The sequence below is a fragment of the Amblyomma mixtum genome, chromosome 3 (assembly GCF_055824585.1).
Source record: "Amblyomma mixtum isolate Tamu chromosome 3, ASM5582458v1, whole genome shotgun sequence".
In the NCBI taxonomy this organism is placed as follows: Eukaryota; Metazoa; Arthropoda; class Arachnida; order Ixodida; family Ixodidae; genus Amblyomma; species Amblyomma mixtum.
In genome coordinates this window covers 328,457,575-328,480,161 of record NC_143014.1, presented here as the reverse complement: position 1 = coordinate 328,480,161, position 22,587 = coordinate 328,457,575, and the positions used below count along the sequence as shown (strand labels likewise).

The 22,587-nt window shown below is 45.0% G+C and overlaps 3 protein-coding genes across 4 annotated transcripts; 2 read left to right on the top strand and 1 right to left on the bottom strand.

The window, feature by feature from the left end:
* Nucleotides 1–3,988: 3,988 nt before the first annotated feature.
* Nucleotides 3,989–4,908, top strand: LOC149355901 (uncharacterized). Its single transcript, XM_089577713.1, has 2 exons — nucleotides 3,989–4,118; nucleotides 4,550–4,908. Exons 1-2 carry the CDS (start codon nucleotides 3,989–3,991, stop codon nucleotides 4,906–4,908), a joined length of 489 nt encoding a protein of 162 aa, XP_089433839.1.
* A 1,587-nt stretch (nucleotides 4,909–6,495) lies between these two features.
* On the top strand, nucleotides 6,496–10,690 carry LOC149355900 (uncharacterized). Of its 2 annotated transcripts, XM_089584041.1 has the most exons (3): nucleotides 6,496–6,673; nucleotides 8,196–8,304; nucleotides 9,194–10,690. In XM_089584041.1, the coding sequence occupies exons 2-3, from the start codon at nucleotides 8,213–8,215 to the stop codon at nucleotides 10,533–10,535; spliced, it is 1,434 nt and encodes a 477-aa protein (XP_089440167.1). In that variant the 5' UTR covers nucleotides 6,496–6,673; nucleotides 8,196–8,212; the 3' UTR covers nucleotides 10,536–10,690. The 2 variants fall into 2 exon arrangements, with proteins under 2 accessions (XP_089440167.1, XP_089440168.1); XM_089584042.1 differs by lacking the exon at nucleotides 6,496–6,673 and having other exon boundaries at nucleotides 7,667–8,304.
* Nucleotides 10,691–12,196: 1,506 nt separating this feature from the next.
* On the bottom strand, nucleotides 12,197–17,064 carry LOC149355899 (uncharacterized). The gene is made up of 5 exons (XM_089584040.1): nucleotides 16,783–17,064; nucleotides 15,602–15,749; nucleotides 14,693–15,330; nucleotides 13,475–13,550; nucleotides 12,197–13,293 (listed from the first exon to the last, which is right to left on the bottom strand). Exons 1-5 carry the CDS (start codon nucleotides 16,923–16,925, stop codon nucleotides 12,703–12,705), a joined length of 1,596 nt encoding a protein of 531 aa, XP_089440166.1. The 5' UTR covers nucleotides 16,926–17,064; the 3' UTR covers nucleotides 12,197–12,702.
* Between the last annotated feature and the right edge of the window lie 5,523 nt (nucleotides 17,065–22,587).

Genomic DNA, 22,587 nt, shown 5'->3' with positions numbered 1-22,587 from the left:
ACATCCTAATGTCACCTTACGTGCAATTATTGACATGTAATGGTCCGATAACACTTGTTTAGAGTCCGCCGCCGCGGTGGCTCAGCGGTTATGGTGCTCGGCTGCTGACCCAAAAGACGCGGGTTCGATCCCGGCCGCGGGGGCTAGAATTTCTTTGGAGGAGAAATTCTAGAGGCCCGTGTACTGTGCGATGTCAGTGCACGTTAAAGAACCCCAGGCGGTCGAAATTTCCGGAGCCCTCCACTACGGCGTCTCTCATAGCCTTAGTCGCTTTGGGACGTCAAACCCCATAAAACTAAACTTGTTTAGAGTCCTTTCTCGAAGCTGTGCTGAGGAAATAAAGCGAAATTCCGAACGAAAGTTCTCCAATGACTGCTATGACTACTACATCATGTACAGCAAAAACACATCATAAGCAATACATTGAATGCAACATATTGCACATGTTTCCAAGACAAGTACTTGGAACACTTAGTAGACTTACGCATTAGAAATTAAATTTCACTGTGAACGTGATGAAAAAGCATCAGCACGAAGCATTATAGCGTGAAAAAGTGACTATTTTTGCATGTCCTGTTCGAGAGCACGCGCGTCCCTCATGTATTTTGTTTGTGCTGCTTCCTTACTCCATTAATATACCGAATAAGTTCTTTAATAATGTAGACATGCACTGCTGAAAGAAGTGCCCAGTCTAGTACCTCATTTATTTCGTCTCCAGTGCCACGTGGCTAGAAAACACCCGCAGAACGTAGACATACTGAAATCCTGTGGCTTGCAAGGTTGCGGGCATCTCGGGTTTCTTTTTCAGACGTGATGATCGTAATATTTTTTTTTCCACTGCGGTCACATATGTTACCGCGCCCTCTCCAATAGGTTGTTTTGTCTTTACTGTAATCAAAAGCTCGCGTGAGTGTGCCGCACGTGCATGCCGAGATACTCCTCACAGGAGGCCCTCCAATCAGTGGTGTCGACCGATTTCCATGACGCCGCTGTTAATCTGGTGAAGCCGTGGTTAATCGCCTTGAACCTCTTAGCATGACATCTCAGGGGCTTGCAGGTGCAAGGAGCTTAACCACGGCTTAACCGGATTGACCAAGGCGTCACGAAAATGGGTCGACACTATTGCCTGGAGGGCCTCCTAGAGCTTCGTTCTTGATTTGTATTCGACTATAACTACAAAAGACAAAAGGCATCGAAGTGCACCGTTAAAAACCTGTTTATTGTAGCTCTTATCACTATGACGTTCAATGCGTAGTACCCTTTGCGGCAAAAGTACGCCGGCTTGTTGAGTACGTCAGATGGTGCGCCGATGCAAATAAAAGTCCCGTCGATGGCACCGATGCACCCTGGAGTCTTCTTTCCAGCAGCTCAGCTGCCTACCCCGCAGTCGCCAGTTCCACCGGAGTGTATGGAAACGAAATCTATTCGTGTCCCAGGCAGCTGCGTGAATACAGCGATAAGGGCTCTGTTATACTCCTACATAACGCGGCCGCACGCGCGGCACTGCCACGTGCCGTTGGCCAAAGCGAGACCCTCTATATTCCGAGGCAGCTTGACCACCGACGTCTTCGGCGGCTCCGGCGCGCTCTGACGGTGCTGGCGTCGAAATGGAACACGTGCCTGTTCTGCGCCGGGCGCGCCGAAGCCGCGAACCCAGAATGCACCGCTCGCGTCGCCTGCGGAGCGCGTAGCCGCTAATCGGAGACGAGCAGGACGGACGAATGCATTTCTGCGCATGCGCGCCTCTTGTCGCTCAGCGCTGTCTCGCGTCGACGCGGCTGTAGTATAGGGGGTCGAACAAGGTAGATGTACTATGGTAGCCTAGGCTGCATAGAAGCCCATACATTCAAAACATGGCGGCTCATGGTGCGCAGCCAGCGCCGTCTTCGAAATGCGTGGACAACTAAACAGTGACGTCATAATTAAAAGAAAAACGCACGTTGAAGACACGTGTTTTAGTGACGTCATATTTGTGACGTCAGCGTCACGTGCTGCTTGGCGGGAAAAATAAACTGCTGAACGCCGCGACGCTTCAGCGCGACACCCGACACGAGAACGAAGAAGACACGACGAGTGCCGACCACCAACGCTATTTTTAGGTAGTCAGTTCTCGTTGTGCCTTTTTCCTTCGTCCTCACCTCAGGTGTCGCGGTGAATGTCCCAGGTGTAGCGCTGAAGCGATGAAATGTGACGCCGCCAGACAGGTTATCGCTCGCACATCGTGCAACCGCACACCTCTTTTTTGCGTACGGGGGCCCCATGGCCACAGACGATGCCCTTTTGGGGCAAAAGCGACAGAACCGCACCCAACCGAACGAAACTACACAGAAGCGCTGGCAAAAGGGAAAAGCGGAAACTGTACACGAACGATGCACACCAAGAACTCGAGCAACAAGCAACGAGGAAAAAGTAGGGCTAGCAGAATGGTCAAAAGATAGACAAGGGTATGACATCGGAGCACCGTCAACCTTGGCATCGTCCCGCTGCCATTGCCGCTACTCTGAGCGAACGCTGTCATAAATTTTTACTAAGCAAGCGCTATACTTTCTAACAAAATGCACACAACTAAAACATTTTAAAAAGGAATCACTGCAATTGTTTTTGAATGCTTTTGAAACACAAAATATGTCCTAATTATTTTCCTCTTCTAGTCGTGTTTGTCCACTCATTTCATTTTGGCGCTTTAGTTCCACCCCTAATTTGATGTCGCTAGCACTTGGTTCTGGACCGCATTCGAGCTCCGGCTTCGCGACCTATTTCAATTGACCTTGGGTCGAATTTCAGCCCGGCGCAGCGTCGCCAACGTGACGTGTCCGATCACAACCGCCGCGCAGGCGCGCGCCGAGAACGTCGGAGCATAACAGAGCCATAACACTTGTCTACCTAATGGACAAATGTTCGTCGGTGGAAATCATTCCCTGCAAGCTGCCTGTGGCGTAAAAGCGGAGTACGCATAGCACCTGTTGTTCCACTGTCAGAGCAATGCTTGTGAACACGCGCTGCCGCTCAAGATCGTCGCGCACTTCATCGCACAGCCACACCACCAAATCTTTTGTGAGTCGGTAATGCCGATGGAACATTTCGTCAGGCATCTCGAAGGCGTCACGATGATCATGATAACCGTTCTCCGACTGCATGCCCAAAAGAGCGGTCAAGGTAGACCTTGCCTTGCAGCGGGCACTTCAAACGAGCAACCACTAAGAATAATACTTTATTACAGCAATAAAGTTATTCACTCACTCACTCGAAACAAATCGACCGCTGCCAGTGCGTCGACTGCGCTTGTCTGCGTTGTATAGAAGACGTGGACTAATTATCACGACCGTGATCACATTGGATCGATGATCGCGTAGTTTGCGTGTTACGGAAAACAAGCTGGAGTCCTCACGCGGCAGCAACAAAATATGTGCCGCCGCTTGGTCATATTTTTTTATATGCCCAATTTTACAAAATTTCAGTTATTTACTGCCTGCAAAATTACTGAATAAAAAAGTTGGCTGTGGTTTAGCTTTGGTTAAACCTGGTGTGAAGCGATAGCTTCCTAACACCGGCTACGCCTAGTTTCGTTATGGCCAAGCTTTTGGTGGCTAGCTTTGTTTATCTTGGCTGACCCTGTCCTTTATTAGTTTCTCTTGGCTTACCACAGCCTTTCATAGTTTATCTGCTGTCTCCTCGGCACGCCTTCTACGCTTGGTTTCAATCAAGTGCGCAAGTGCCGTATACGGTCCATCGTCCTCCATAACGGTTCGTCTACTGACGAACCAACTGCCTCTATATATAGGTCCATTCGTTTCGGCTGCACCTCCTGAACTGGTTCACGTGGTGCTGCACACTGCCATTCGTTTCAGCGGTGCAGCCTAGCGCCCTTTGCATCCTACCGTTCGTTTCAAAAAGTGCAGCAAAGGTGCAGGGCTGGTTCACGAAATTTCTCAACCCCCACAGTTGGTGGTGCCGGTTGTGGGCAGCGCTGGTGCAGCGACAGCAGACGATGGAAGCAGGCGAAATTGGCGGAGCACTTAACGTGCTAATAGATGGCCAGCTCACGACGCTGCGACCTGTGGTCGACGAAAACGGGGCCCGCGCTCGTCAGGGTGAAGGTTTTGCCTACGCCACGCCAGGTACGTGCACTAACGACGTGTGTGCGCATGTGCACGCACGTGGTTGTTTGGTAGCGGTAGTAGCGCCCGTGGAAGGCAGCGCGCAATAACAACATAACGCCAGCGATGCATGCCTTTACGGTTTTTCTCTAAGCACGTTGCTGCGTTTGCTTGTCGTTTACGTTCGCTGCGCGTTGGTTTCTGTATTTCTGTGTGACCTGAAATTGCAAGGTTCATTTTTTTTGGTGGAGATCGTTGTTCACTGCAGCTGTCTACTGCCTTTTTGCAGTATTTCTCGCTACGACCTATTTGATGTTAAATTATGATAACATACTTGTTTGTTATTCTGTTAACGCCTAACATCTAGTGCATAGCGTTGTTCCAGTGTTAGCGCCAAATCGTAAGCGCCCAAGCCGTCATAAGTTCCCACATATTTTTTTTCGTGTGCACAGATGGGGAGATCGTGTCCGTTGTAGTGAGAGAGACAACGCACACGGCTGAACCACCGATGGCTCCGTCTCCACCCCCGGAGTCGGCCTCTGTGTCGCCTGCGCCGATGGCCCCGTCTCCAACCGTGGCGTCGACAGCTCCATCACCTGTAGCGCAGGTTTATGCGGCTGTGGGGCCTACGCCCGATGAGTGCCCAGGCTCCCCTGAGGCTGACCTTTGGAATAGGCCGAAGGTCCGCTTTGTGATCCTGAAGTACAAGGAGCTGATGGAAAATGTCGGGAGGAAGGGCGCTTTTCGGCAAGTCACGCTGCATGGATATTTCACTGATCGTCTAGCTTCGAGTGGGCATAGTTTTGCATGATTTCAGGCAGTGGAGGGCAATGTGTGATCAAGTCTGGCCTTTTTGAAGCAGCAGATAGCTTTCTTGCAGCTGTCATAATCGTGTAGCTTTCTGCATGCTCAGGGGTTCGGCGATGGGAATTATAATACAGCTCTGAATTTAGATGACACACTATAGCTATGAACTTGATCACGACCAGCATTAAGAGATGCATAGCAAGTAGTTTATAATATCAAGTACATTTATAAACATATTTAAAATGCATGGTTCTTATGTGAAATGAGAGTGTTACTACGTAATTTTTGTTTGAGCTCGACATGCACTTAGATGCAAAATGTAGAGCAGAAGTGTTGAGTTTCCATGTGTCTGAGTTTGTGCCCGTTTCTTTCCTTAGAACGAAGAAAGCTAGTTAGTTAGTTATATTGATTTTAATGGCGCAAAAGCAACTGAGGCTATGATGCGCCAAACACAAGGTTAGAGTTTTTGCTAAAAGTGAAGTTTTCTATACTTAGAGTTTGTTTAAAATGCTGGCTTCCTTGAGAAACCTAAAAATACATGAGGTGTCAACCAGTGCTCGATCACCTAAAAGTAACATGGGGTGTAATGGCATGCTTTCCCTGTAAAATGTTGTAAAATATTTCTTTCTTAGTTCTTCTAGTTTTATACATGAAATTAAAATGTGGTTCACTGTGAGTTCAGCACCACACATTTCACAGAGTTGTTGGTTTTGTTTGGTTAGCAGAAAGTTGTGCGTGAGGGGGGGTGTGTCCAATGCGGAGCCGACATAAAATAACTTCGGTAAAACGTTCTTGATGCCTACATGATTGCCATTCCTCTAAAATGGGCTTAACAGAATGTAATTTGTTGTTTGGGTGCTCTTCCCATGCTGCCTGCCACTTATTTCTGAGTTTACTGTAGATAAACTTTAAGCAATCCCTGTGCGGTATGTTCACTTGCTTTATTTGGCCATTCCGGGCTTGTGCAGCGCATACATCTGCTTTCTCATTACCTACAATTCCAACATGGCTAGGAACCCAGCAAAATTTAATGTTTTGCTTTTGTTTTGTGATTTTAACTATGTTATGTATGATGTTTCCTATTATGGGTTCAGTAGCATTCCTGGAGTGCAGTGCTTTGAGCATACTGAGGGAATCGGTGTAAATGATGCTATTTTTGATGTTCTCCCTTACTACTTTTTCTACAGCTACGAAGATGGCATAACACTCAGCAGTAAAAACTGATGCGCATTCTGGTAGTCGCATTATCTGTTTATTTTTTCCTTGGATTACTGCACTTCCAACATGACTTTTTTTTTGAGCCATCGGTATAAAATTCAATGTAGGTGTCATACTTTTCTTGTAGTGCAAAGAATTCCTGTAATATGTACTCGTTTGGCGTTTGCTTTTTGTCTAAATGTGTCATTGTGAAGTCACATACTGAAGGCAGGCTGTACCATGGTGGCAAATATTCATTCCTTTGTGCAATATTTGGTAGGGCATCTAGCACTGTTAGCTCTTCGCATTTATCTTCAAAGCGCAGTAGTAATGGTCTGATAGAGTGTGGTTTGTTGATGAATAATCTTTTAGATGGGCACTTGGTGATAATAGACCGATCCCACCAACCGATCTGCGCATGCGCCAGTTTTCCGGAAGTCGCGCCGCCGCCATGCTAGTTGTAGTCACGTCGTGAGCCGCACTACAGCTGCACCGTTCTAATCAGCGCTCGTTGAGTACGCGCAAACTTCCCGCACGTCTCTCCGAATTCACCACCGAGGAAATTTCGTCATGTGAGTACTTTACGAAATTTTATTGACTCTTTCATGACAGCTGTACGCTCGAAAGTTTCTGCTGCTCTTCCTTTTCTGTTGTTGATGTGCGCCGGGTACCGCATTGGTTTTTGCTACAGTGTTATTCTGTTACACTACAATTTGAGGTATGTATGAGTACTTTTTTGATGTAAGCACTTGTTTTGCTGCACTGTTTTCGCTCACGTGCTTCGCAATGAGTGTAACGTTAACAGCGACGGATATAGGAGCACCGCGTACTTGTTGGCGACAGTCTTGAAATGCGGCGCCGAGTATTTTGAGCCCCGGTACTTATGTGGCTTTTGCCGATGACCAATATTTAGCCGCAGTGATATCTGGAGGTCCATTGGTAGGCTAGGTGACATTTTTTATTTGTGTTAAAGCGAATGGTCAGGTTACTACTTCGAAAAATTCAACTGCGTAGCTTGATTCGAGTGTACCATCTTCGCGCTGGGGAATACGCGTCATTCTTTATATAAGTAGCCGTAATAAGATTTTATTAACGATTCATACTGGCCGATTAGGTCTGAGCTTGACTTGCGCATGTGCCTTACAATCACGGGTTTTGGGTGCGGTATAAAACGTGCGGATCGCCCTCCTTCGAAATTGAAGTTGTTAGTTCAGCGCCCTGTGTGTGTCGTCTATCCTTCGTCCCTCGTCTGCCAGCGCTGCATGTTCAGGTTTAAGCTGTATGTAAGCATACAGAGGAAGCAATGCGCGCGGTGCCGCTTTTCTCGCGATTGCACTCGGTCATCTAAGGGCTGCATATTTTAGCAGGTGCTGTGATTTCAAATCAGTTCATAAAACTGTATTATCTTGCATTTGATACATTTAATACTGGAAGTAATTTTATTTACATTGTTTCATTTGTTTTGGATTGATTTTTGCATCATGATTTTTGTCTTATTCCTGCCTTTTCGTTTCACTACTGTTATCCTAATTATTGCCAGCTCATAAACCTTACTTGATATTTAGAGTTCCTTGTAATTGCAACTTAACATATTTAGATTTGCCTTAAAATGCTTTAAGCATTTTAAGTGCATCCCCGCCTCAATACAGTACCTACCTTCAAAGGATTTTAGGGAGTGTCTGAATGATAAAATCAGTGAAAATGAAAAAGAGCATTGATTGAAGCCTATGTCTGCTCTAGGAAAATAAATTGTTATCAGATTAACAGCACAGCATGACACCGGATTTAATAGATATCTGTAGGATACAAGCATGATGAAATGAAGGTTGTATCACGTTAGCACTATATGCAGCCTGTTTATTACCTTAGCTTATATATGGACTATGGGGCACTGATTATCTGGTACTGCCTGGTTTTTTTTCTTAGCATTGCATGGTGTGTAAATGCTTCTGTTTCACCTATGACAATGGAAATGCCATCATCAAAATATGTAGTCTTAGAAAGTGTATGGACTGTAGGAAGTTGAGCATGCAGTGTTCGATTTGAAATTGCCCTGGCATGTGGTATGACCAGACTTTTGTACATTTTTGACAGCTGTGCACGATTCTGCCATGTCAACTGGACTACGCAGTCACAACAGTCAAGGCTGGACCAGCGAAACGCGGTCACTGAACCCTTTCTTCGGAAAGGAGCACATTGTCAGGTATGCAAACTGTATACAGTATGCTGTCATTGTTCTCTAAAACTGATGAGCGTGTATTCGAAACGTGAGGGAACATGCACATGGTGAAATGTTTGAGAAAGTTTTGTTTTTTTTTTCTCAAACCAGTAGTGTGCTGGTACAAATTCTTTAATTATGAAGTGTTTGCAAGGTTTTTACAATACTCAGTGTTATTTACTCGTTATGGTAATGGTTTCAGTTCTACTGTGCACATTGCTTTTTTACTGATTATTCAAAATGCATCCTATAGTTATTCTTTCGTTTGAAATGTAGTAATGCTTAGAAGTGCTTATTTTGTTGATCTGTGTGCTGCATTTATATTTTGGTTTGGTGTAATCTCAAGCCAGTGTAAAATCTCGGAAGTGGGAAAGGGGATGGTGCTTATTAAGCAATTTAAGTGCCTTTTTGCTGATTTTGGGGGAACTAGTGCTTGTATATGCAAAGTCACTATTATATTATCTAAAATACACTCACCGCAACATGTCAAGATGGCTCGTGAAAATTCCAAATGCCTGTTTTATAAAGCAGCGCCAAGATTTCTTTGTGTCTGACTTTAACCAACAGAGTCCTCCTAAATTGCCTTTTTCGGATGTACAGACCAGATTTAAGCTCATGTGAAGGCGGAATTTATTTTCAGAGCTTCTACAGTGCTAAAAAACTTAATATGCAAAGTAATCGGGGTTCTCCCCAGAAAATTTTGAGAGGTGGAAATTTGTGGGCCAGGGGGAGTGGACAGAGACTGTGTAAATGGCCTCATTGCATTTTTTAGGACGCTTCATCGCACAGTCTGTGGCTGGAATGTGTAGATATACATGCCTGAAAAAAAATTCTTGGAAATGATATTAATGGTGAAGTTTATTTTCTTGTGCAGGTACATTGAGAGCAAAGGGGCTCAAAAACACCGAGAGAGTGGCCTCCGGCTTTTCACGTCAGGCCATTTACAGAAGTTGACATTTTCAACTGAAGACACGGCAGAGACCGTGGTGAAGGCACAAGTTCTGGCATCTATGGCAACACGGACAGCATATAATGTTGGTGTCAAGTTGCTTAAGTGTGACGGAGAAGTGATAAGTGGCAATTGTTCATGCATTGCTGGGAAAGGCGGAGTATGCAAACATGTGTGCTGTGTTTTGTATGGGTTGATGCACATTGCACAGCATGATCTAAATAATGTACCAGATGCCGTGGCATGCACTGAAGGCGAGCGTCAGTGGTACAACCCACGAGACCCTAAGAAAGTCACTGAGAAATTCCAGCACATTGTTTTTTCTAAGGACACCACTGAAAGACTCAGTGACGCACCAAAACATCACAAAAGAAGAGCAGTGTACTCATCACTGCGAAGTGAGAACATGGATTTGACCACACTGCATCTTATAAACCTGCATGGCAAGTTGAGAGCCAGCAAACTGGATTGCTTTGCAGATGTCTTGGAAGCCAATGACTTCATGCCAGCAAAGCGAAAAAAAGCTGTAGATTCAGACCCTGAAGATGTGCCTGGACTACCTGCAAGGTGGCTGGAGCGAGCTAAACAAGGGGACGCTTTGTTGCCTTACACAGAGGAAGAAATTGCAGCCTTAGAGGCAGCCACACGACTTCAGAGTGGTTGCCTTCTTTGGCATAGGTACAGGGAGGGCATCATTACAGCATCACTGGCACATAGAGTGTACACTTGGGTCAAAACATGCCAAACAAAAATGGGACCACATGATGCCCGATGTCTCACTGCTGCAGTAATGGGAGGGAAGAAAGTTAGGGCAACATTTGCAATGAAGCGGGGACTACTGTGCGAGCCCGAAGCACGACAAGCCTTTCAGGACCAAAATGACGGGCATTTGGAGCTGGAGGTCAGTGAGACTGGCCTCTTCCTCTCTAAGGAGCATAGCTTCCTAGGAGCAAGCCCAGATGGCCTTGTTAAGTGCAAATGCTGTGCACTGCGGCTACTGGAAATCAAAGTTCCTGTCAAGGTTGAAGACTTTGCCAAAATGCAGTTGCGTGATGGACAGCTAAAGAAAAGCAGCAGGTATTATACGCAGGTGCAAGTCCAGATGGGTGTGACTGGTCTGGATTCCTGTGTACTCTTCGTGTACAGCAAAGAAAAGTGTGTGCAGATTCTCGTGCCCTTTGACAGTGGTTTCTTTGCAGAGGTAGTGAAACGTTGCAAATTTTTTGTTACTATGTATTTGCTGCCCCACATTTCCAGCAACTGCTGAAGTACTGTGTACTGAAGTTTGGTGAAAAAATGAATACTGCTGTTTTTTTTTTTTTTCAAACTGTCTTGTGTACTTGCCTGTGATCAGCACAAATGTTAATCAGCAGCATTATGGATCCGGGAAGACAGGGTTAGCTGTTAAAAAGCTACCTTGTTATTAAAGTAGCCTAACTGACACCTGCAGCTGTGCTTGTAAAGTATCTTTGTATTGTGGGAACTCACAAACAGCATTTGTATGTAGGATAGGTGTATTAATACATTGCACAGAAACATCTTGGGCATGCGTATTGTACTACTCGCCATAATCTAATCATTTAATCATGAGGACAATGAATCATGCACATTGAAGCAATCAGGAACAATAAATTTCACTGCTGGATTCTTTAACATGGTATTAAGCTTGTGTTTAGTGCACAATTTAGCATTTTCTGGCTGACAGCATAAAATGAACAATAATTAGTGACATTGTTCAGACACTGTTGAGTACAATTTTCAAATCATGGCAGTCATGATCTGTGCAAGTATTCAAAAAAAAATTTCAAGTTCACTGGTGACTTGAAAGTCAATGGTATTTCAGGTGACACATGAGACGCCTGTTGTAAAAATGAATGCTTTCTTAAACATTGCTTTTATTAATTGTACATGAACCTCTCTTAGACAAACTCAATGGCTTATAACAAAGCACAAAACATTCTTTGGATTTCGGATGCTTTTTAACCACGTGACCATGCACGGACATGAAGGTGGCTGTCTAGTGACTTATGTGCTTGAAAGCTGAGCTTAGTCTACATATACTTCCAAGTAAAAGAATGATGCCCACTGTACTACAGCATTGTCAGCATGCTGATGACAAATAGCTACCTTTTTCCGCAGTTTTATGAATGCATTGGATTGCAGAACATGTTCAAACAGACTGACTGCGATAGCAACGGTTAAGCATGTCTGTTGTGCATACATCAGTAATTGTCTTTTTTATGCGCTGGTACTACCAAAGTTGAGTCTATTGGAAGGAATGGGAAATGGAGACAATGTGCTAGGAAAGCTTGTCATCCTCTGTACGCAATGGGTGACAACCTTGAACATGCCCGAATCTTTGGGGAATGCTAGCACCTTAAAAGATGGGAACCCCTTGAAACACTGGACTGAACTTACTGCCTGTTCTGTATTCAACATGTATAAATGATTGTCACCAACGTACTTCGAGTAACCAAAAGATCAGGCTGGCTTCCAGAGAGCCTACTGTGCAATGGACCATTCTCACAACATCAATGAGTTGATAAATAAGAGCATATAATGTAACCAACTTCTGTGCACAGCCTTCATAAATTATAAAACTTGTGAATCGGTCAAAGTCTCAGAAATTGTGCAGACATTCTGCAACAACTGCGTAGAGGAGGCATCTAATAAGGTAGTGAGAAATCTCAGTTGCACAGCCATGATATTCCTTCATGGAGGAAGTGAAAAAATTACAATCAGGGAGAGTGTCAGAAATGACGACATGATTTCTCCAATAGTGTAGTGTTGATCATGCGTTTACAAGCAACAAGAAATAAGTGCAGTTAGTCGGGGACCATAAGTCAGTTATTGACATCATGGTTGAAATCTAGAAATGGGCATGGGCAAGACACGTAATGCAAAGGAAACAACGGATGGTCCCTTAAAGCAGCAGATGAGATTCTGAGAGGGGGGAAAGCGTAGCAGGGAGTGCTGTTTTGTTGACGGATGAGAATAGAAGTTTGGGACATGAGGTGCATGCAGCTCATTACATTAATACAGAAGTCTGCCCTGCAGTGAGCACAGGCTGATAATGGCTATGTCAATCAACGAAAAACATGGATCATGATGATGACATGTACAAGCATACTGGCACAGCCTTCCATTGAAAACGTGAAGAGCCTGTTGTGGTTGCTGAGTGGTTAGGGCACTCGACTATTGACCCGAGAGACCGGGCTCAAACCTGGCTGCTGCAGCAGCATTTTGATTGAGGTGAATCACAAGGCACTTATATACAGTATATACAGTGCAGTGTCAGTGCACATTTAAGAACCCCAGGTGGTCAAAATTATTCTGCAGCCCTTAACTACAGTGTCTCTCATAGCCTGAGCTGCTATGGGACATTAATCTCCATAAATCAAATCAAACAGCAAACACTGAGAATTCGCATCTGCTCACAGCAATGGTTCACCAGCGAAGTTAGTCAAGAGTGCACAAATGTGCCACACTTTGTTCAGTTGTCCAGACATGCTGTTTGGGAACACTTGGGAGAGTATTTTGTATGTCTTGATCCTCCTGATCACCCTTTCCACGTGTATCCTCACACTAGCAATCCGTCGTGTCTCATTTTCATCTTCTTCCGAGAGCTGAGGCCGTCCTTCCAGGAATGGTGGTATGTTGAGGTGCAGGGACCGCTGCTTGCACTCTTCTTCTATCGTGAATCCTCTGTCAGCCATCAAACTTCGCCCTGGTGCAAACTTCTCTAGCACCCCGGAAGAATTTGTAAGTGCTTTGTCAGACACTCTCCCGGGAGCCAGATCTGACACAAATGTTACAAATCCATTGGGGCTGCAAACAACTAATCCCTTTGCGGTATTATGTTTTTTATATGTGGAGTACGTTTCACTTTGGACTCGGAATGACGATGGCGTTTCGATGAAAATTTCTGTGCAGTCGAGTATGCCGTCAACAGTATTGTAGCCTTTGTCGCTGAATGGTTTTGGCCTGTACTTGTCGCATAGCTCTGGTGGCATCCAGGTTGGGACCTAGAATGAGGTATGAAAGAAGCTATATTTGTAATCTATACATACATATATAGTACCCGTTTTACTGCAATACTGCAAGGCCCCCTGTGGATGTTGTGATTCATCAAGACCATTGAAGAGACAGAAGAGAAAAGGCACAATAAGGAACATCATAAGGAAAAAAGAAGTGATGCTGACATACCTGGCAAAGCCTATTGTCCAAAAAATCCAACCATGTTGCCCAGATCCTTGAGACCGTGGTTTTCGACACGCCAAACCTGTTAATAAAACATCATTTATCAAAATGTGCACTTCAGTAATTTGCAGCTGCTAGACAACAAAATAAGTGAGAAGAGGAAGCTACTGTTTCAGCTAGTTGAAAGATTTCATAACACCGGTGCTTAAACAACTTTAGTAGCAGAGGCAGGCAATATAACAAAGGATGTGTAGGAATGTAGCGTGTACCCTTAGCTTAGCTCCTGAATTCAATGCGGCAATCAATGGAAGTAATCGCTAACGAAAGTAGCACTTGTTAATGGTCATTTCTTTAATTTATTGCTGGCACGCATACGAGTATGATGTGGCCCCCCTGTCAACGTGACTATCCACTGATATGTACAAATATTTCCTGGAATATTAATGTGTGTATAAAAGGAGCATCATGGTCCCTTGAAGTCATCGGGCATCTCATGGACTGCTAGAATCTACAGGGACAAAATGTTTTCCTAAAAGATCGACATCGTATTGTGGAGATCTAACACATTACCCATGGTGATCACTGGCCGGGTAGCCCCTGCGTTATTAAAATTCAGGTTGCATGATGTTAAACAACACGGATGATTAACTTTTAGCTTAAAATTGTAATTTGGAATACACTGTACAACACTACGCTCTAAGGCATTCAGCTGGTAGTTTTACAGAGCATAAGCAACTATGGCCATCATGCACTGAACAGCTGTTCATCACAATGTGTTTTAAGAATGTAAGGTGGTTAACTCTTTGGACATTGTTACTCAAGAATCAAAATGTCTTTATAATGAGGTAGTACTGTATGAGGAGTAACTGCATATACTGAAGCTGTCCTTCTGATAAAACATGTTAAGCTGCACATTTTGGTTACATTTTTCAGAGCATCCTACACACATACTGTGTATGTGAATGTAAGCAAGAGTGACAATCATATTGGGTACTGCATTGTCAATCAAGATGCACCAAAGTAACGGCATAAATCAAAAAGGCTGGTCGGATTTGCCTGTTTACTCTGCACAGTGAATTCATACAAAATGTTTTCGCAGCAAATTTCCTCATAAACAGATGGGGAAAATTTCTTAGTCACACTTATTGACCAAACAAAACCTAAGTATAAATGGCTCTAAGTGCCAAATAAAAATGTTTCAAGCTTTAAATATTGACAGCCTACCTGTATGCAAGATCAAGGCCATCAAGACCAAGCCGCAGCCGCATCAGGACAAGCACAAGCTGGGTATTCAAAGGCAAGGTGAACTTTCTGTCCTCACTGCTGGTTTCTTTCATCTGCCAGAACTGAAGACGTTTCGCATCTGGCTCTAAAAATGACCAAAAAGCCTCCAAACGCTCACTGGACGTGAAGCCTGTGTAATAGCGAAGCTTTTTCTCATCTTTCACAAGCCCTTCATACGTGTTTTCCATATTCTGAGCAGCTTCAGTCTTGCAAGTTTTTACTTTTTTCTGCATGGATGACAGCTCGAGTCTCAAGCACCTGTTCTTCTGCTGAAGACGGTCATACAACTTTTTTGTTTCGGCGTGATCAAGCCGACTTCGTTCCAGCTGGCGCTTTAGCTCTGCCACTTGTGCATTTGCTGTTTCAGCTTGCTCCAAAAGATCTGTTACAATGTGCTTTTGTTCGGAAACTTTCTTGACTAGCTCATCATAACTTAATTTTTGGCTGCTGTACGAGTGGTCCAGGACTATGTCCGCTTCAGGCTCTGAACTGTCGCTGTCATAGCTGCTGCTGGCAACGGCGGAGACTTCCTGTCCGCGTTGTTCGGTAGGCACAGTTGAGGTGCTGGGAACTTCAGGCTGGAAGGTGAAAATAAAGCATAAGAAACCAATGTGTTTTAGTAACCTAAGAAATCTTGTAATGTTTGCAATGCGGCTGTAAGTGATGCTTTGCACACACATTTTTTTTTTGCTTCCCATGAGTTCAAATTTACTAAGTATCCCCTCTTGTTTTCTATGCAACAGTACAATTAATCTAGCCATCTCTTTGTGTCAAACTATCCCAAAAATAGAAATGAAGTATACGTAAGCATGACATGCTGCTTTTCTTTCCTCATTGTGCTTATTTTACCTGAGTTCTTGTCAGCAGTCGCCTCTTCTTCACCTTTTGCTGTCTCAGAGGGAAAATTGTGGGAACACGGATCATATACGTCTTTTTGCCCCCTTCGAAATGGGCACTGCATACTCTGTGTCCCGTGGTCGGCACAAACTTTGAGAACCTGGGTAGAGAGAGTTTCAGCATTACAACTATGATACTGCAAAGCATGGCCAGGGCTACTGCACTGTACTTTATGCATTTTGGTATGCTCAAGCTGCATGCCTTCCCTGCGCTACTACAGTCACACTTTCTCTAGATTAAAAGTACATATTGTTCAAGAACATCAGGATGGTGCCAATATGGTGCATTTAATTTTCTTTTTTTTTACAAAACTACAAATGCATATAATCTACAACTGTTGCAGACACTTAGCTCAACAGTTGCAATGAAATCGGTCGCGTGCTTATGCCAGCTTACAACATCGCGGAAGTAAAGGCGAAGTTTAGAGATACCGCTAGACCTTGGGATAATACGCAAAAGTTCACCTGAACTTGGGCCATGATGTCCCTGCTAAGCTGTTGCCAAGGGTCCCGTGAAGCGAGCATATTACGTCGCTAGCAAATGTAACGCCTGGCTGCGCCATGCGATAAAAAAAATCAAGGAGTACTGCCTTCACCCGCTCCGCCGTTCGCGTTTCTTGTACCGCGCTTGTACCACGGCGCATGGTAAGAACAGACGACTCTGGAGTCGTTCACGATAAAGTCATGGACGACGGTACCCCTTTTTTTTACCGTACATCTAGAAGCACCATGAAAAGAAAGGCGAACGGCGAAGCGCGTCGACACAGCGCAGTTCGCACTTATTTGTGTCGCCGCTGTAAACTCGTCAGTCAGCTTACCTTCTCCTTATGCATGCGTGTTTCCTACCAGTGGTGTAAATGAAACAACGGAACCCCCGTTCAGATCTAAAATATCTCTACCTGTAATAAAAGCACGCAATGATAATGAAGCAGAGAAACGCGGGACCTAGAGCAAGAAACATCGGCGTGCAGCGTGCTAACGATGGTTGATCCATTCCGGAATAGGCATACGAAGGCACAGGTGCCCAAACATTATACTGTTTGAAATTTTCAACTACTCGTGTTTCATTCCAATACAAGAAGGTGCACAATTTACTTGGAAAAAAGCTTTATACGTCGTAAAAAGCTGTCTTACCTGCCAGTCTGTCCGGCCCTGTTTATCCGCTGAAGCCACGTCTGTCGGAGTTCTTGGTCCTTAGGAAAGACATAAAACCCGAGGCCTTTGTTCCTTGCACTGTTGTTGTAGCACCCAGGAACGCAACAGGTGAATCCTCCCATTGCAGGATAGCTCCACACGGAATTTTTAATCGTCCGGACGCGCGACGCATACACAAACCGTGCGGCTGGAGCGACCGGATGACTACATCTACCAGCATGCACCGCGGCAGCGGTGGCGCCGTGAAACTAGCCGGTGGGATCGGTCTATTGGATGGCAGAGATGTTTCGGAAGAGAACGGATTTTTAGGAAATATGTGCATGTAAAGGCGATTCTTCGATCCTCAAGAGCGGCTTCATTAGTTTCAACGTAAAGGCTAACTACTGGTGATGTTCTGTATGATCCAGATGATAGGCGCAGACCAAGATTATGAATGGGGTCTAATCTTTTTAAGTAGGATGCTCTTGCCGAACCATATACTATGCACCCGTAGTCCAGCTTGGAGCGCACCAGACAGCGATATATTTGTAAAAGGCTTGCTCTATCGGACCCCCACCGCTTCCGTGAGAGCACTTTTAAGACATTGAGGGCTTGAGAAGCTTTCTTTTTAAGGTTGTTAATGTGTGGTAGAAATGTGAGTTTCTTGTCGACAGTTACACCTAAAAATTTGAGTTCTTGTTTAATTGGGAGCGCAGTGTTATTCAGGTATAGATTGGGATCGACCTGTAGGCCTCGTCGCAATGAAAAAAGAACAGCTACCGTTTTTTGAGGAGAAAATTTAAACCCATGTCTGTCTGCCCAAGCACCTAGTTTATTTAGTGTGATTTGTATTTGTCTCTCACAGGTTGATATGCTAGAGGACGTGCATGCTATTTGTAGGTCATCTACATAAACTGAATACATTATGGACTTGGGTATTACTTTAGCTAAGGAATTCATTTTTACTATGAAGAGTGTCGTGCTAAGAATGCACCCCTGGGGTACGCCGTTCTCTTGGGTGAAAGTCATGGAGAGAGTTGCTCCTAGGCGGACTCGGAATGTGCGGTTAGCCAGGAAGTCGTTCAAGCAGTTCAACATCCTGCCGCGGATACCTAGCTCCTCTAGGTCACGGAGGATGCCGAACTTCCACGTAGTATCGTAGGCCTTCTCCAAGTCGAAGAAGACCCCAATACAGTGCTGCTTGTGGATGAACGCCTCCCGGATGGTGTTTTCTAGACGGACAAGGTGATCTGTGGTCGAGCATGCTTTTTAAACCCACATTGATGTGTATCTAATAGTTGCCGAGATTCAAGTATGAAGGTCAATCTAATGTTTATTACACTTTCGAAAGATTTAGCAATGCAGCTGGTGAGGGCTATTGATCTTAACTGCTAGGACTTGTTGGTGATTTTCCGGGTTTGAGAAAAGGTATTATGACTGCTTTTTTCCACTCGTCAGGTATATTTCAAGTTATCCAGATTTTATTAAAGAATTTTAACAGTGCCTCTACAGCAGCCTCGGAGAGATGTGCAAGCATAGCGTAATGCACGTTGTCTGGTCCTGGTGCTGTCTTTTTTCCAGAAGTTAATACCTTATTTAATTCTTGTAGTGTGAGAGGCTGGTTATAATCCTCATGTAAACCTGCTCCAGATGGAAATTTTTGTTTTTCAGCTATTGCTTTGTGTTTCTGAAATGTGTTTGTGTAGTTGGATGAGCTTGAGATCTCAGCAAAATGCTCGCCCAGTATGTTGGCCTGTTCTTCTAAAGATGTTTGTGTCCCGGGTGCTGTCAAGAGAGGAAGTGTGAAAGGGGTATGGTCACCAGTTAATTTACGAACTTTTTCCCACATTTTCTTTGATGTTGTTGAGCTGTTTATTGAGGAGACATATTTCTGCCAAGGGGTTTTTTCTGCATTTCTTCGCACATACCGCGCTCTGGCTTTTGCCTTCTTAAAGGTAAGTAAGTTCTCTGCAGTGGGATATCGACGCAGAGCGCTCCAGGCTTTGTTTTGTTGTTTTTTTGCTAATGTGCATTCTTTTGTCCACCACACCTTGTGTTTCTTTTGTGCAAGTCCTGTTGTTTGTGGTATAGCGAGTGTTGCGGCCGATATTATGCATTCAGTAAACTTCTCATTAATTTCATCTGTGCTAAGGTCGTCACAAAATTCCTTTTCCAGAGTGGCACTTTTTGTAAAAAGTGAGCAGTTGGCGATCTCAATTTTCCAGCGCCGTGGTCTTGTGGGGATGATTGGAGTGGACGATGAGAGCCTGATGACGGTAGGTGAGTGATCGCTGCCCATGGGGTCATTTAAAACATCCCATTTAAAATCGTTAAAAAGTAATGGTGATGCGAAAGCTAAATCGAGAGAGCTCATTTTTGCTGAGCTTGGTCAGCAATATGTGGCTTTTGCCGTATTTAAAAGACAGACATTATTCGAAAGTATAAAATCTTCGATTGTTTGGCCTCTAGAGTCACAGCGTTCGCTTCCCCAAAACGGCGAGTGAGCGTTAAAATCGCCAACTACCAGAAATGGCTCCGGCAGTTCATCGATCAGGCCTTCTAGATCTCGGCATGTTAATGTGATGTGTGGGGGAAGATATACAGAACATATTGTAATGGTTTTGTAGCTGATGACGCTAACCGCAACCGCCTCAAGTTTTGTTTTCAGTTTGATTTCTTGAGCCGGGACGCCGCTTTGGATGATGATTGCGACGCCTCCCGAGAGTCTATTTGCATGTTCGCGATCACGCCTAAAAGTTGTATAATGTTTTAAGATATTTGAATGTTGTGGACCAAAATTGGTCTCCTGCAGACATAGGGGTAGAGGCATCACTGACCCTAGAATATGAGTTATGTCACTGTAGTTCCTCAACATTCCTCTACAGTTCCATTGTATTTTTGTTTGTACTGACTGAAGAAACTAGGTCAAGTTGTTTATGGCCCCGTGACTCGGGGCCTGTCTCTTTTTGACCGATCCAGGGAGCTCCGCCGACCATCCGACGTGGACGGCGAGGGGCTGCCCGGGGTCGTGTCGATCGCCTCTGCGGAGGCACTAGACGACCGTGCAGGAGGCACATTGATTTTCGAATTTGACCTCGACCTGTTGGAAGAGGTCTTTGGGCCCGCCGACCCGGGGGTCTGCGTCCCCTCCTTTGGGGTAGGCGGAGTAGCGTGAGCTACTCCACCAGACGGCGCGGATGGCCCCGCCCCAGGCTCACTACGTGTGACCTGGACGGGTGCCGAAGCCTGGTGTGGTGCGCCGCGCCCACGCACCACATCGGCGAAGTTTGTTTTTGCAGTGAAGGAGAATTTGTTTGTTTGAGAGTATTTCCTTCTTGCTTCCTTGAAAGAAATGTTTTGCGTAGTCTTGAGAGTAATGATTTCCTTCTCTTTCTTCCAGGACGGACAAGCCCTGGAGTAGGCAGCATGGTCGCCTTCACAGTTTGCGCACCGTGGGTTAGCAACACACTCTTCGGATTGGTGGTCCTTCGAAGAGCATTTTGCGCAAGTTCTGCGGCCGCGACAACTCTGGGAGCCGTGGCCAAATCTCTGGCAGTTAAAACATCTGCGTGGGTTGGGAATATACGGTCTTACATTTATTTTCAGGTAGCCTACTTCAATGGATTCAGGCAATGTGCTCATGTTGAATGTCAAGATCAGGTGTTTGGTGTCCATTTCTTTGCCATCCTTCCGGATCTTGATCCGGTGGACATCTATCACTTCTTGTTCAGTAAGTCCTTCGAGCATTTCCTTTTCAGAAAAGTGGACAAAATCTATTTCTGAGATGACGCCTCGTACAGTATTCAGAGACCGATGTGGGGTCACAGAGACAGGGATGTCCCCAATGGATACAATTGTTGCAACTTTTGAGTGTTGTATGCTGTCGCGCAGTTCAAGAAGTAAGTCGCCACTGGCCATTTTTGACACCTTGTAGCCAAGGCCTAAGGCATCCGTCAAGCGTTTTGAGACCTGGAATGGGGATATTATTCTTTCTTGCGTTTCTTCTGCTTTGCTATGAATGACGTGAAATTTTGGAAAGGATACTTTTCTTTTTTGAAAAAAGTCATCTGCTTCGGTCCGCCCTCTCTTGAGAGAGTGATCAGGTTTTGAAAGGGGGGGAGCCATAAAAAATTGATGTTTTTCGGTCATGGTGCAAGCCACCCACCATGGAGTAGTTGGTAGTTGGTAGTCAACTCAGGGTAGTTGGTCACACACGATTAACCCTCGCCGCCAGGAAAAAGAGGAAAAAAACGATGAAGAGAGGAGGATACAGGAAAGTTGTAAGAAAGGAGATAGGACAGTGAAAGATGGAGAGGAGGACAGGAAAAGGCGACTGCCGATTTCCCCCGGTCGGGTCAGGCCGGAGGTGCCGTCTACAGGAAGCTGGGGCCAAAGTGGTGTGTTTCCTCCGCCGAGGGGCCTTAAGGGTCCAAACGCCCGGCATCGGCTCAACCACCAGGATCTCCTTTTCCCCGGACACGGCGATGCCACGCACGGCTAAGCGCGGATGCTCGGGTCCGTGGTGACGCATTGTTCACCATCATCCCCCTGCGGGGATGTCCCTGCGGATGCTCGGGTTAACCCCGTGGTGTCGCCACTCACCAACGTCTGCATGCTGCAGACGCCTCCCTGCGGGGAGATAAAGAAAGCCTTATGGCAAAAACTGGCCGATCTGATATCTGCCGAGTTTTCTGTGACCACTTCATTGCAGGTGCAAAACAAAATGACAAGCCTTGAGCGGGCTTACAAGAGGGCCAAGGCAAACAATGGTTCTTCTGGGCATTCCAGGGCTTCATGCGAATACGAAGAGTGAGTGTATTAGTTTATTTTGTGCATTGTGCTTTTTCAGGCTTCTAATTTGTCTTCCTTTCTCCAGGGAGTTGAGCGAAGTTCTTGAAAAAGAACACCATATAGCTCCAACTGTGCTCCTCGCACCTGGAAAAACAATAGGAAAAAGCAGGTGGCTTCCTTTACTGCTAATTCTCAAGCTGAAGCTATTCAGAAGCTAAGCATTCCATTTGACGACACTGAACAGGAACCATGCTGTTTGGACGAGTTAAGTTGAGTTGAGTTTAATGGCGCATAAGCATCTAAGCCTATCATGCGCCAAGCTCAGGGTATGAAAATTGTTTTATATAGATGTTAGACAAAGGTCTAAAAGAACGGCGGTGTAAAGGGCCTAAAAAGTTAATTCCTGCAACCTAGTAAAAATATAAGAGAAAATTTTAGAAGTGACTTATGGTAAAAGCTTTAAAAAGGGTCGGCACCCTCGGCAGCCATCCTTGGCTGTGCAAGGATCTCGAGGTCCCCAACCGATGTAATAGTGACCTCAGCCGTCTTCTCGCGACGGGAGGTTGGCTGAGGTTCGTCAATAAATTGTAAAGCACAGGGTAAAAATTTAGAGTTTTTCTAGTACATTGGCTTCTTTTAAAAAGTTAGAAACACTTGACTTATCAATAAGAGCTTCTTCACCTAAAATCAATGACGGATGAAGAGGGATGTGTTGGTTGTAAAACGGGGTAAAAAAACTTGTTTCTGAGTGTTTCAAGTCCTATGCATGAGATTAAAATGTGCGTTACTGTGAGTTCATCTCCGCATTTTTCACAGGTAGGTTTGTCTTGTTTTGTTAGTAGAAAGTTGTGGGTAAGGTGCGTGTGTCCAATACGTAAACGACATAAAATAACTTCAAAAAAGCGTTCCTGATGAGTACATGATTTCCATTCTCGTAATATTGGTTTTATTAAGTGTAGCTTGTTATTTATCTGACTATTCCATGTGCTCTGCCATTTGTTTCTCATTCTGCTC